At 38.4% G+C, this 14,723-nt stretch overlaps 1 protein-coding gene across 1 annotated transcript; it reads right to left on the bottom strand.

Moving 5' to 3' along the window:
- Positions 1–2,922: 2,922 nt before the first annotated feature.
- On the bottom strand, positions 2,923–14,670 carry gpr146 (G protein-coupled receptor 146). Its single transcript, XM_051887899.1, has 2 exons — positions 14,332–14,670; positions 2,923–5,680 (listed from the first exon to the last, which is right to left on the bottom strand). The coding sequence occupies exons 1-2, from the start codon at positions 14,350–14,352 to the stop codon at positions 4,637–4,639; spliced, it is 1,065 nt and encodes a 354-aa protein (XP_051743859.1). The 5' UTR covers positions 14,353–14,670; the 3' UTR covers positions 2,923–4,636.
- Between the last annotated feature and the right edge of the window lie 53 nt (positions 14,671–14,723).

Here is a 14,723-nt window from a genome sequence, read left to right as displayed (position 1 = left end):
TAATTGAAAATGAATGGGGGAAAATCACGTGAGAAGAGGAGGCAATGACTCCATCGTGCTACGATTGGATGTGATTGGTTATGACTAGCTATGATCCGTTTGTGCGATAAATCCCGGCTCTTGTTTTCGTGCACGTTCGCGAATTAGTCTGAATCGTCAGAATGAACGAAATGATGGTGTTAATGAGAAGACTAATTAAAAAGTATGTAGCGCTGAGATATCATCGCTTTATGTCCTGTCAAAATCAAACTTGAAATGAACTGATTGGGTGGGGGAGGGGGGTGATTAAAGGTTCATTTTTGTGTCTGTGACAGGTGTTTAACAAGATTGATGACAATAAGAAATATGAAAATAAATATGAAAATAAGTTGACTATTAAAAAGAACAGCTGAACATCAGTTCACAAATAAAATATACTGTTTATATTATTACTGCCTTTAATTACTATTTTGGATACATGTAAAAATGCTTAAAAACACTAACTTGATGAGATTTTTACTTGGTTTTTAATAAATAGACCATTAATTACATTGTAATTAATGTAGTTGTTTTTTGTTTGTTTATGTAATAAAAAAGGAATGTTTATTTTACCAAGAAAATGTGACAACATTAAGTGTATGAATTTACATTTGATTTATGAAAAAAAAAAAAAAAAAAGTGAGGATTTTGCCTCCTCATTTCAGAACACCGAATGCGACTGATACATGGGGAACATGACTTTAAAATAAAGTGCTACCAATAAACTTCATGACTTTTCAGACATAGTTATCAATGTACAGCAGTGGCCATACATCCATCACAGTATAATTCAACAATACTTTTTGTCATTTCAAATGAATAATACTATGGAAGCCCATTTCCGCCACTAAATTAAAAAATAAAAGCAGTAATTGCGACTTTTTATCTCAGAATTCTGACTTTTTTTCTCGCAATTCTGACTTTATAACTCGCAATTGTGAGAAAAAAAGTCACAATTCTGAGATATAAACTCGCAATTGCGTGATATAAAGTCACAATTCTGACTTTTTTTTTCACAATTGTGAGATATATACTCACAATTGTGTGAAAAAAATTTTCTCGCAATTCTGACTTTTTTCCGAGTTTATATCTCGGAATTGTGACTTTATAACTGGCGATTGTGAGAAAAAAAGTCAGAACTATGAGAAAAAAAATTCAGGATTGTGAGATAAAAAGTTGCAATTACTGTTTTTATTTTTTTATTTAGTGGCGGAAACGGTCTTCCATATAATACTGTTGTTGAATTAAGGTAATTAAGGTGGAAATTACGTTTTAAACATGTTTTAAAATAAAATGGTCAATTCTTTCATCTTGCTAAAGCTAATAGCATTTTAGGTATCCCAAATACCCAATTAATTAAATATTATTAAATATTAATTTGACAAAATTACAGTCTGATTGGAAATGATGCAGTTCACATATATTTTTTTCCACTTGTTTAAATTATTTATATTTTTTTATTACTGATTTTATATTTTAAATTGAAAGTCTGGGACAAGGGTAAAACATTAAAATTTCTTCATTAAAAAAAATTAAAAGTTTCCAAAACTTCCAAGTAATGTGAAAGAAATAAAAAAGCGCCCGTAAGAACTCTTACATGAATTTTGGGAGTAGTACACCAAACAACATAGAATTTCTCGTTTCTTCATTGGTTCCTTGAACATCCCGACACTTACCCTGGATCCATTGTTCCATAACGGACAATGTTGTTCTTGTATTGTGACAGGCGGATATGTTGTGCTGGGGGTGGTCAGAAGCTGAAACAATTCTCAGAATGTCTAGAATGTTCCTCTTTCACAGGGGTTTTGTGGCTTGGTTTGGGGACGCCACAGGCACTTCGGAGAGACTGCACACAGTGCTGTGGCCTGAACGGGGCCCCTCGGTCTACTCCTACTCTGACCGCGCTTGCTCGATTCCAGACGTACACACACAAAAACACACATACCGCTGACTCTGTTGTCTGGAGGTGCCCCCACTGCAAGTCAACAGAGTATATAACAAAACACAGGTGAATTCATATTCTGTGAGCGTCAACACTACGGTGTCTTAGGTCAGCTAAGTAAATCATTCAGTAATGCTTATTTAAAGTAGTCGACACTGGACTGTGTCTCTCTACAATTTACTCCAAAAACATTTGGGTGGTTTGGAAGTGTGCATTCCTGTTTAAACTGCAAACAAAAAGATGTTTGACTTTCGTACATAATTGCAATAAAAACATGTCCTTTTTGTGTCTTGATGTTAAAATGCTTCTTCTATCTCAGTCAACTATAAGTAATATTTCCCAAAATGTGTAACACTGGCACTTTCAAAACATTGCACTGTTTGTTTAAGCTTCCTAACTAGCCTGACAACAGCAACACTGATTTAACAAATAGTGTGAGTTTGGGGCGGGGCTATCTGTTTTTCAAGCAATGGCAATTGGAGATTCTTTGGGAAACCTGTTTGATAACAAACATTGTTTTTTGCAATGCATTTTCCACTTTAACAAGAGATTTGAACTTCAGTACTCTTCAGTAAAACCTCTTAGTGAAGATGTTAAGTGTTTAATTTCTCACAAAATGTGTTTTTAAGAAATTAAGAACAAGAACAAGATGAACGTGTCTTTCACCATACTAACGTCTGTGGTTTTTGCTGCTCTGCAGATGGGCAACTAAACAAAATGATTCTGCCAGAGAACATTCGAGTGTGGTTTGTGCTCCTGGGGCCTGGCACTATTCTGAGGCTCGCACCAAGCAAGAAAAATATGTTTTGGCATGTGTTACATAAACCATATTTATTTTATTTTCTTTGGTATGTGTGAGTGTAGTCATCCATACCTGTTTTGTTGATGCAAACTAAAACAAGCTTCATCATTTGTCATTTGGAAAGCTGTGATGTTGTGAGTCAATGAAGAGCCGAACAGGATTATTTTCATGTTAGTTTATTGAAGTCTTTGACTCAGTATGGGACAAAAGATGACACTTTAGTATCTAAATAAATCTCTGAGAAAATAATACTGAACTCTAAAATGGCATGTCCGTTTTTTGTTTTTTTTTTCCCAGTAAATCTCTGAAGTACAATATATACACATTCTTAATATGATACATACTGGCATTAGCACACTAACAACATTGTGATTTGATGCTGTTTAATCGTATATGATTGAGGGTTTACTGATTTGAATACCCTTCATGACTTTAAATACATTCTTTCCCTTGGATTTAAATGACACGTCTCCACACTTCCATTCACATACAGTGCTTTCTCTCCAAAATACACTAATTTTGCATCCATTGACTCAAGAAAAAAACAAGAGTAAAGACATTTTCGATAATAACATACCATTTACTAGCTTAAACTGTACTATTCCTCATCCTGCCAGTATTATTTTCTGGAAATGTCTATGATTTTCTCCCAGTTTGAGAGCATTGATGCATATTTCTCTATATATGCATACAATGAAATTATTCATGCAACTAATCTCAATAAAAGCTATTTCTTTTGGATATACACATCAGAAAGGAAAAGTTATCCCAATGTGATTCATCATTTAGAAGCACTGAAGTCAGATCAATACTTCTGGAAATCATTAACTGTATGTTCCAGAACAAATCTGAGCGGGTTTCTTCTTGAGCGTAAATCTGTTAAATGAAATGAAATATGTTTGATTGTACTGACAGAACTTGTGCAGCTTGTATTCACATCTCAAACATATGAATTGTTAACCACTTCCTCCTGGATAATAATTACAGTAGTAACAGACTAATGATTGAAAAGGTATTTATTAAAGAAGATTAAATTTCTAACTAGTTGACCTTAAAAGTGTGATCCATTGTCTAGTAGATAATTTCTATAGCTTTGTCTCAATAAGCTATACACAGTTGACTGGATTTAATATGGCTGAGCAGCTGTGCAGTTATGATGCACATCACCTTAGCAGCAAGCACTCAAGAACACACACTTACAATCACTGGCACACAACCACACACACACACAAACACATCTTTCCCGCTCCCTGATATCAGTCTCGTTGAGTTATTTCTGGGTACTGTAAAAGTTGGTTAGATCGCTCCAATGTAATGCCCGTTGGTGTGTGAAATTGAGGTAATTATATTGCGTTTACTAGCGTCTACCAGAGAGGTTTTATGGAAAGTGTGACCAGAAAACTCAATCTAGACTGAAGAGCTTATGGCGTTGTGGATCACAACACAGAGAGTCTGCAGCAAAGTCTGCGGCAAAATGTGGCCTTGAGCTAAAAGGGAATAGGTTGGTCTAAAAGCATCACATTAGAAGGCTATGCCACATATCCTGTAACAGATTAAACAAGTTCAACATTTTCCCCCTTCACCGAAAGGACCATAAGTTGGGTTGAGATTTCCCCAGGCCCAAGAACCCAAAGAATAGACATAGCTTACACAAAAACAGCACTTAGTGGTTTCTTTTTGGTCGCCCATTGACCACATAGATGGACAAATAAAGTTAAGTGTTATGGAGGTTCCACAATTTCACAGAGACACTCCTTGTGGTGAGCAAAATACTTCCTTTCAGCACACAATATATATCCAGGTTCTGCCTCTACTTCTGTGGATTCGGAGTAAGTGCTAGTGAGGGAGAAGCAGGTCTGATTGGTCACAAGCCCTCATGTGACCACCTGCTGTACTGTTGAGCGTTCGTGAGGACATGATTGGTCCCCGCAGTGCAGCCTCTTTAGGAGCCGCTGGAGTTTATGCGAAAAGTTCTTGTTCATTTGCCTGTACATGAGGGGAATGACAAAGCTACTGCAGAAGGCGAGCAGCTCGGATAAACATCTCAGGAAGAAGTATGTGATGAGTTGCTGCCTGCTGGATTGGTTCCCAGGAGCTCCAGCCACTGTGTGAACCAGTAAGGTCATGTAGTATGGAGTCCACAGAAGAAACTGCATGCACACAGAGGCCAGCAGCAACCTGTGGATGGAAGGATCGAGCCTTCCAGAGTCCTGGTCCAAAGGGGTGGACTCTTTCCTGATGCGGAGGATCAGCACGAACGCGTACAGCACAGCCACTGCTGGCACCACGTACCCAATGAACATCATGATGGCGTCAGCTGCCTCTTTGTTCTGCATCTTGGAGCACTCGATGATCTTAGTGGAGACGTGATTGCACACATAGAAGAGCAGCGAAGAGAAGCTAGTGAGTACGGCACCGCCCCAGATGAAGCCGCAAACGTGCTTGGTGTTGTAAACGCTGGACATGTAGGTGCGCGGGAGAGCCCGCTCAATATAATAGTCCAGACTGAGCAAGGTAGTGGAGTACATGATGACCAGAGAGGAGATGTTGAAAAGAATGAGGAGGGTGATGTAGATCTCATTGTTGTATTCCCACATGGGCCAGCGTGTAAAATTGGGGCCCAGCAACTCTACTGGAGCCACCAAGTTGAGCACCAGACCAGCAATTGCTATGTTCACAAAGTAGACATCAGGCATGGTCATGGTGACTTTGTTGGAAAGGTTGACCACCACCAGCAGGGCATTGTAGCATAGCCCCACCGGAAAGCAGACAATGAGGTACACCAGAGAGAAGACGGACAGAATGAGTCCGAAGTCCTGGCAGAGCCGGAGGTCCGCGTTGTCGTCCGTCTCATTGTAAACCATGCAGCTCCACATTGCTAGACTTCCAAAGGTGTCTGCTCCGTCTTTCCAAATCAGCTGTAAGAAAGAACATGAGCAGTATGTTAATGCACTGGTTTGTTTTCGAAATTATAAAATGCATTTATTACCCGACAAGATCCAGGGGGTGTCCAATCCTGCTCTTTGACGGCCAATTTCCTGCAGAGTTCAGCTCCAATACACCTGGGAGTTTTTTAGTGATCCTGAAAACCTCGATTAGCTAGTTCAGGTTTAAAGGAGCATTCACGCCATGTTGTAATTACCGTAATTACGAGATTTCAACTGGTAAAAAGTGTTCACTTCCTTGTGGAGCTTGTAATAACAGGTTGTAAAGGCCAATTCACACCGCACAGACAAATGGCCAACAAACAAGTTGGCCGCTGGATTTAGAATTTTATGAAAAATAACTCATGTTCACTCTTCCCCAACAGACACTGACAAACGCTGACTGAACATGTTCAGTCAGGTGAAAACAAACTCCGACCAACGCCAAACAACGCCGACAGGGGTAACACAATGATACGACAAAACCCAACAAATGTTTGTCTGTGCGGTGTGAATTGGCCTTAAGATGGGAAATTTCTGAGAACTCCCACTTGTACCACCTGACTGCTGCAGATTCATTTAGGTGTTGTTTGTGCTGCCATAGAAATGCATAATTTCCAGTCTGAGATCATGAACAACTCCGAATGGAACATCACATAATCTCGAGACTACGGTAATTACGGCATGGCATAATTCAGGATAAAGATAAACTCTGCTGAATGTTGGAACTCAAAAATCAGGATTGGACACCCTTGAACATGATAAAATGTGTTGATCATTTCTTTAGGTTTACATATGGCGCTTTTCCACCGCGTGGAATGATTCGGCTCGGTATGGCGCTTTTTACTTTCGTTTTGCTTTTCCACTGCAGTTTAGTACCGCTTCAAAGTGGGTGGGATTATAGACCGATTGTTATAGCTGCGCTGCCTTTACTGCCTGTGGATGTGCTCCTCATCTACCAACGAGTCTGCACCTCGTCTACTGGCCATGATACAGCCATTTCTTTTTTTCAGGCTGCGTCCGACAGTCATTTAAAGCAAGTCATTTAAAAAAAGTCACGCGAACAAATGATACTGCGGTGGCTGTTACTCGTGTTTCAAATCCAATGACGCTGGTAGTGATGATTCTCTCTGACCAATCAGTGATCTGCCGTGTTTACACGTCACATTTAGTATCGGTACGGCATGCTTGGAACCTCAACCGAGGTGGTACTATTTAAGCGAGCCGTACCGTTCCGTACCAAGCCGTAACATGCAGTGGAAAAGCGCCAATAGTGCACCTGTAGTGATAGATTTTAGAATTTTTCATACTTCCTACACTTTAAAGAATGCTGGGTTTTTTCAACCCAAATTTAATTTAAAAAATTAACCCAACGGCTGGGTTTGTCCACATTCAACCCAAATTTGGGTTGAAAAACCCAGCATTTTTTAGAGTGTAGATGTTTTCTGATCAATGGCTTGGAAAAAAAAAAAAAAAAACCTCGCTGTTGTTGAAGAAAACTGAAATCATTCATAAACAGCATTAGGCACAAGCATTAGATTTGGAGCAACACCATTATTTCCATTTCCCTGCATATTACAGACTGAATAAAACTCAGCACAATATGCTGCACTGGAGAGCAAACACCCTAAACACAAGGATTTCATCCCAGTCACCGCGTGCCACTGAGGTTCATGTTGTACAAAAAGAGAGGAAGGACAGCATTGTATGACATCAGATATTTCTTTCCATAATAAACCAGCTCAGCACCTTGGTTTGTTGGGCGGTGACAGTGCACGTGCTGTGACTAAAGGATGGCATAATTCAGCTCTGAGACTGCGAGGCGTGCAGATTTATGGCATGAGATGTGGCGTGTCGAGAGCAGTGGATGCACAGTGTGAGGTTTGAGTTCAGGCAGAGGTCACAGCGCGGGCACATGCAGAGAGCTGCTCGGCAGTCCACTCATTAAAACATAATGACATAACGCTCTCCCTGAACACAATGTGAACAACACTTTCATATGATTACACACAGGCTACATTATTGCTTTATTTTATTTAATTGGCTTCCTGGTCTTTTTTATTTAAACAATTTGTAAAGAGAGGAAGAAAGAGAGCAAACAAGCCAAATTTGAACCTGGTATCCTCTGTGCCAACAGCTCTTTATATGTGATAAGCATGTGTGTGCTAGCCAGAATTATTTGTCCCTACTATGTTTAATTTGGGATAATCGCAATCATTGTGCACTTCCCATTCACACACACTCTAAACTCTATTAACTTTAAGTGACTGTAGAATATATTTGTGAATATATTCATAATAACAACATCAAAAACAACAATTCAATTCAATTATTATTCACAATTATTTGCATGACAAAACAACTGTGACACAGCCCAAGTCATTATATATGTAATGTCTTAAGAACATATTTTGCAGATCAAACTTTCTGACACAAGGCTTCTGGATTTTGTGTGCATGTCAGCATGTATTTGGTAGTAGAGCTGGAGTCTTCCCAGACAATGCTGTGCACATCTGAGCAGATATAATGACTGTTGAGTGAGTGTTCCTATGTCTGCTTATGTAACACAGTCACAGATCGGCTGTTTTGGCCTGGAGACAGGCAGCCACGGATTGCTCCACTATGGCCGTCGCTAGAGGGTGGAGAAACTCATTTACCCTTTTCACCTTGTAGTCATACACCTATAGTGAACCAGCATGTTTTTGCATCAACAGCTCTGTATGTACACGCAGCACTTTATGTTGTGGTCTAACCGGTAAATAACTACCAGTAAATATCTTCATGGCACTACTTAAAAGGGTTAAACTCTTGTCTAGAGGTAAAACTGAATTGTTTTCTTCACTGGCAAGAGACTCGGTCCTGTTGGGAACAGGAGAAAAGATCTACCGTGGGGGAAAAAATAAATAAAATACGTGATGACATGGTTTCTAAAGGGCAGGTGTAAAAGTCGGATTCCATAATGCTTCCAAGGCCATGCCGGCTTTTCCACATGAATTACTTTCAAAGAAACAAAATATCTTGCTTTGCTGCTAGCAAACACAATAGAGCAGCCAAGACTAGCCACTACCTGTGTCCCTATCTCTCACTTAAAAACAGTCATCATCCTGTTCCCTTCCTCCTCTTCCTGTGACCATGGCAACCAATAGTGCAAATAAGGGCAGAACTACTGCGTTTCAGTTGCAAAGTGTTAAAAGCATCCGTGTTTACACATCCACTGAACAGGTTTCATCTGAGGACAGGTCTTAAGACAGCATGCTGCTCATAAGAGATTATAATAGATCAGATCTTTTTGAAATCAGCTGCTCGTTGCTGCCTGAACAATTCGACTAGTTGTTCGTAAGCCAGTCCTGTATAATTAGGGCCCACAGCAGTCTTCATTGTCACATGATCCTTCAGAAATCATTCTGATATGCTGATTTGGTGCTCAAGAAACATTTCTTGTTATCAACGTTGAAAACTATGGAAGCTTGTTTCCGCCACTAAATAAAAAATAAAAAAAGGTAATTGCGACTTTTTATCTCACAATTCTGACTTCTTTTCTCACAATTGCGAGATATAAACTCATAATTGCGAGAAATAAAGTCAGAATTGAGAGATATAAACTCACAATTTTGAGAAAAGAAGTCAGAATTGAGAGATATAAACTCTTCCAAGTTTATATCCTGCAATTGTGAGTTTATAACTCGCAATTCTGATTTTTTTTCTTGCAATTGTGAGTTTTTATCTCTCAATTCTGACTTCTTTTCCCACAATTGTGAATTTTTATCTCTCAATTCTGACATCTTTTCCCACAATTGTGAGTTTTTATCTCTCAATTCTGACTTCTTTTCTCAGAATTGTGAGATGTAAACTCACAATTGTGAGAAATTAAGTCCAATTCTAAGGGGAAAAAAAAGTTTTTTTCTCAGAATTGTGAGTTTATATCACACAATTCTTAGGAAACAAGTCAGAATTGCGAGATGTAAAGTCAGAATTAAAATCAGAAAAAGTAGTAATTACCTTTTTTTTATTTGTTATTCAGTGGCGGAAACAAGCTTCCATAGAAAACAGTTGTGCTGCTTAAACATTGGAAAAGTGACCTTTTTTTTTATTTGATGAATAGAAAGTTCAAAAGAACAGCATTTATTTGAAATATAAATCTTTAGTAACATTATAAATGTCTTTACTGTCACTTTTTAACAATGCATTCTTGCTGTATAAAAGTACTATTCTTTTCTTCTCTTTTTTTCCTTGCTGAATAAAAGTATTAAAATCCCCAAACTTTTTAACGGTAGTGTACATTTTTGTACACAGACGACTATTCAACCATCCTGCCCATCCTTACTGTACATCCCTGCTTGCAACCAGCATCTTGTCTGCCTCAAGAGACCATGACCAAACACTGTCTAGGCTGGTAGACTGAAGCATTCCTGAGTGGGTGCAAAAGGTAGCTGACATCACTGCTTACTGTAAAAGCGTGTCATTTAGAGAATAGTTCTAACGCCTGCAGCTCAAGGCTCATATACATGAGCAAACACGCATGCAATGGTTAAGTGTCCATCCACTGTGTACCTCTCAATGACCCCGTTATTAACTGTACCTCCATCAAACAAACAACGAGAGATCTTGGCTGACCGTGCATCTGGATGAAGAGTGTTGTGGGAGTAAAACTAAATGCACTTGACACTTTCAGAGGAGAAGTCAACCCTCCTCCTGGGCAGATGAAAAGAGGGCTGCTCCACACCCCTCGTATCCCCACTGGAATGTACAGCAAATTCTCAGAATCGGCTGAGTGATGTCACATGATTGCATTTTCGGGGCTTTGTGTGTGCGTGCTGCAAGGGTTTAGGTAACGAATAGTAAATGAAGATGAGGACTGAGCGCTCTGCAGTCAAATAATGTCGTGCTACAATACATTTTTTACTTCTGTGTTTCAGCTGCAAGGATTTAGGAAATAGAAAGCAGACTGAGAGAAAGAACATGTATTTGCAGTCAAAAATGCAAGGTTCTGCATTTATTGAAATACAAATGACACAAGCAAAAGTGACAAACAAAAATTACAAAGAAATGTAAACATTCTATTATTACCAAAATCTAAAGACATCTGGTACTGCATGTAAAAAATCTCAGTGATTGTATTTTCAAGTAGGACATTTTTCAAAATTTCTTCGTGTCCCACAGAAGTACATTATACAGGTTTCACTCTAAAAAAAGTTTGCAATTTTTACAGAAAACTGTTATGCTACAGTAAAAACCTGTTAATTAGGCTAATTGTAAATTACCATATACATAACCATCTGTAAATGGTTATATTTAATTATTATGTGATTTTACTGTAAAATACAAAAGTATACTAATGAATACATACTAATGAAAAGCTGTCTGTATAAAAAAGATGGACAGCGTGTCTCCACTTCCACTATAAAAAAAAAAAAAAAAATGAAGGCAAAATATCTCAGAAATAACCACTGACATGTTGCGCCGATTACATCATTTGGAGACCGAGTCTGCACAGTAGTGATCCTGAGGCAGAGCCGCGGTATCAAGGTCCCGCTCAAAGCACAGCTGTCAATCACACAAACTTATTGGAAAAATGAATACTTGAACATATGTCAGTGTGAGAAGAACTACCTAAAATGACAGAAACCATCTTTGTAAAAAAATTATTTGAAGTTTTGTTGGATTTTTTATTTCGATTACATAGAGAGAGTTTATGACCTATACTGCAGCCAGCCACCAGGGGGCAATCGAAATGTTTTGGATTCACTTTTCTGGACGTGTTCGGCACACTTGGGCTGCGTCCGAAATGACATACTTTCCTACTATATAGTAGGTGAAAAACAGTATGTGACAAAAATAAGCATGTCCAAATTTACAGTACTCATAAAAGTGTAGGCATAAAGTACCCAGATGAACTACATCTTCCAGCGAAATTCTGAAGTGCGCATACAGTGGAGACTTTACTATCCCATGAGGCCACGGGAGAGGATTTGAGAATGGCAGTGAAGCGACGCAACTGAGGTAGGTCACATGATGATGACATTGTGATTTTTTACTCGCAAAGTAAGTACTTATTCAAAATAAGTACCAAGAAAGTATGCGATTTTGGACGCAGCTTTGCCGAAAAACAGTAAAAGAACATTCTCAGAAGTCCCCGTGTGACATATATTTTATTAAATAGTTTTGTTTCTTCTATTTTTGTTATCAGTAATGGTTAGTGTTATGTTTTATGTTATTTAGTTTATTTTTATTGCATTATTTAGTGTCATGTGTGTCGATCAATTTCTGTATTGATCAATGATCAATATTACTGTACGGCAATTTCCTTTTTTGCCATTTCTGTAATGCCAGAAACATTGTCACCATTTTCAGTGTTGCCAGGTCTGCGAAACAAAACTAGCCCAATGGCCAATGAAAAATATCCCCCAAAAAAATCAAATCAACCTGCGGCAACAATGTCAAAGTAGCTCAATTCCACAGGAAAATCGAGTATTTGGCAACCCTGCTGTATTCATTTACACTGAATTTCTGGCAACCACAGCTGTCAGTTTTTACTGTAAATTTTACACAATACATAGTGGAACAACATGAAAGTGAGTACATGCTTGTGAAACTCAATGTGTGGTGTTTTTACCCAACAGCCCTCTCTTTCCTCTTCTTTCAAAACTTACCTCACAACAGGCAGAAATAGTAGTGGTAATCTTGGTATAGAGATCAAAGTGTGCCTCATAAATATTTAAATAAAAATATTTAATATTCGGCTGAAAATGTAAAATAAATATATGGATACTCAACCGTGTGAGCTCATGGTTAAAATGTGTCTGGTTTGAAAGTGTGGGTGTCGCGTTTTGCATCTACAACAAGTGATTTTATTAAGCACTGACTCGACCCGTTTCAATCACTCATCCTCCCACAGCGACATTCATTCAAACCTGCTTTTTTATCACCTGCAAGCAGCAGGGCAACTGATGACCAATGCCATTTTTCTAAGGTCTGCAATACTTTCCTGAAGTTGCGAAACACCAACGAACAACATCTCAATTAAACCTGCACATATCTGTGTTAGTCTTTCTGACACCACCTCAGCTGTGTTGACCCCTGGGACGGCATGTTCTCTCAGCGCTCTTTGTAAAGTCATCAGCAGGAGAGATCACTCTGGGTGTTTGTGTGCCGCGTGCACGGTTTAATCGCTAGGCAGTCTTGAACCGAGAAAAACAAATTCACTGCAGGAGTGTCGCTGGCTATACAAAGTGATTCATGTATGATTTACATAGCACAATTTGTTTATGCATCACTTTACTGGTGAACATTAGCTTATATTTTGGTGTGTACATCATGTCTTAGCATTGTGGGTTGTTAGAGTCACTTTTTAAAATAAAAATATCTCCACATATTTTATAACCGACTGATAAAAATGTGGAATGAAATGGACTGAAGAGAATATGAGAGATCAAAGTTGACAACTGTATGAGAAAATTGGATAACAGGTTATGTAATCCTCTCATGTCCAGCTGGACAGTCCAGACCATGTTGGAGAGTAAAGCGCTCGCCAATGTCTTTAGGCAAGGAGGCATGCTTCTCTCAGCTGTCTCATATGACGTCTACGATCTTCAACAGAACTCATAGGCACACTGCCATCCTCTTACAAGTCCTACATGGACCTGATCCAATGGTAACATAGCCTCTCTGGGGTTTTTTGTTGTTTAGGCAATAAAAAGAAGTCAATGTCACTTCCCAGCAACATCACTACAATTGTACATTGCAAAATAAACTAGTGCGTCATAGTATGAGACTTATTACAGGTAAATAAAAACAACATGGTTATGTTTTTCCTTTTTTTTTTCCTCCTTAACACAAAATGAATGGGATTAATCTTTGAAAACCTCAATATGTGCTACTCTTTCATAACCAAAACAAAACACATACAACAACAAAAAAAAATGTGGTTTAAAATGCAAATAAAAGACATTTTGATTATATTTAGTAAATATTACACTATTAATATTCTTCTCAAATGTAATTTGGTCATTAATAAGATTAACTTTCACATCACCTTACTCAAGTTTAAAAACAACCACTTTTCATTTGTTAACTCATTACGTAGTTGCCAAAACCCTGGTTTGTTTTTATTTTTTAATATTAATACAAAATAAAAATATAGAATTGATAAGCTAGTGTTTAAATGTACAATTACAGCGTGTTCCTTCAGCTCTGTTGATGCTTACAGGATGTTCAAAGCCAGGCACCCTTCATGGAAAATAACAACGAATATTATACAAAATGTACAAACCCCCTATATATACTTTTTTTTCCTGCGCATAATCTCAAAAACAAACCGTAAAACGTCTTTCTGTAAACATACAGCGGGGAAAAAAAATATATTTACAATGACTAAAAAGATGCGTGCGTTTGAATGAACAGTGAATATCATTGGTTTGTTTTTCATCCGGGCATTACGTTTGAGTTTAACCTGTCTGATGTTGCCGTTTTACTTAACTGTCACATATATGCCACACTTCGAGCGGTAAACTGTTATAAAGTGTCTCACATGCATGTGGCTGATTTAGCGAGCTCTCTCATCACTGCTGACAAAACACACCGGTTTAAATACTACTTTAAAAACAACTTTTAACTCAATATAGGTAGGTATTGGCTAACCTACTCACCAGAGGACCAGTTCTTGGCATTGAGACAGCTCTACGGAGGCATCGGGTTCTGCTGTATTTCCATTGACATTTCTCCTTGGATACTTTGACAAAAGCTCCCAAATCGGTAGCTAGACTTCCAGGACTTCGTGTAAAATGAAGTAAGAAAAATTGCGATCGATTAAGTCGCCAATATGTGGCGTAAACACAGTTGCATATGGTATATTCGCCTCTGGTCCGTCAAAGCTTGTTCTGGAAAGGGGAGGACGCTGATGATCTTACTACGAATCGAGTGGTGCTGAACTCTACAGTGTGTACACACATCACGTGACCCTCCCCCACAGTCCTCTTCAAGAGGCCCGACTGCAAAAGTATGAAATCTACTACGGTAAACGGTAGTTGTTAATATTCAT

This window comes from Ctenopharyngodon idella, chromosome 3 (genome assembly GCF_019924925.1).
Source record: "Ctenopharyngodon idella isolate HZGC_01 chromosome 3, HZGC01, whole genome shotgun sequence".
In the NCBI taxonomy this organism is placed as follows: domain Eukaryota; kingdom Metazoa; phylum Chordata; class Actinopteri; order Cypriniformes; family Xenocyprididae; genus Ctenopharyngodon; species Ctenopharyngodon idella.
The sequence above is the reverse complement of the archived record's forward strand: the minus strand, read 5'-3'. Positions and strand labels throughout refer to the sequence as shown.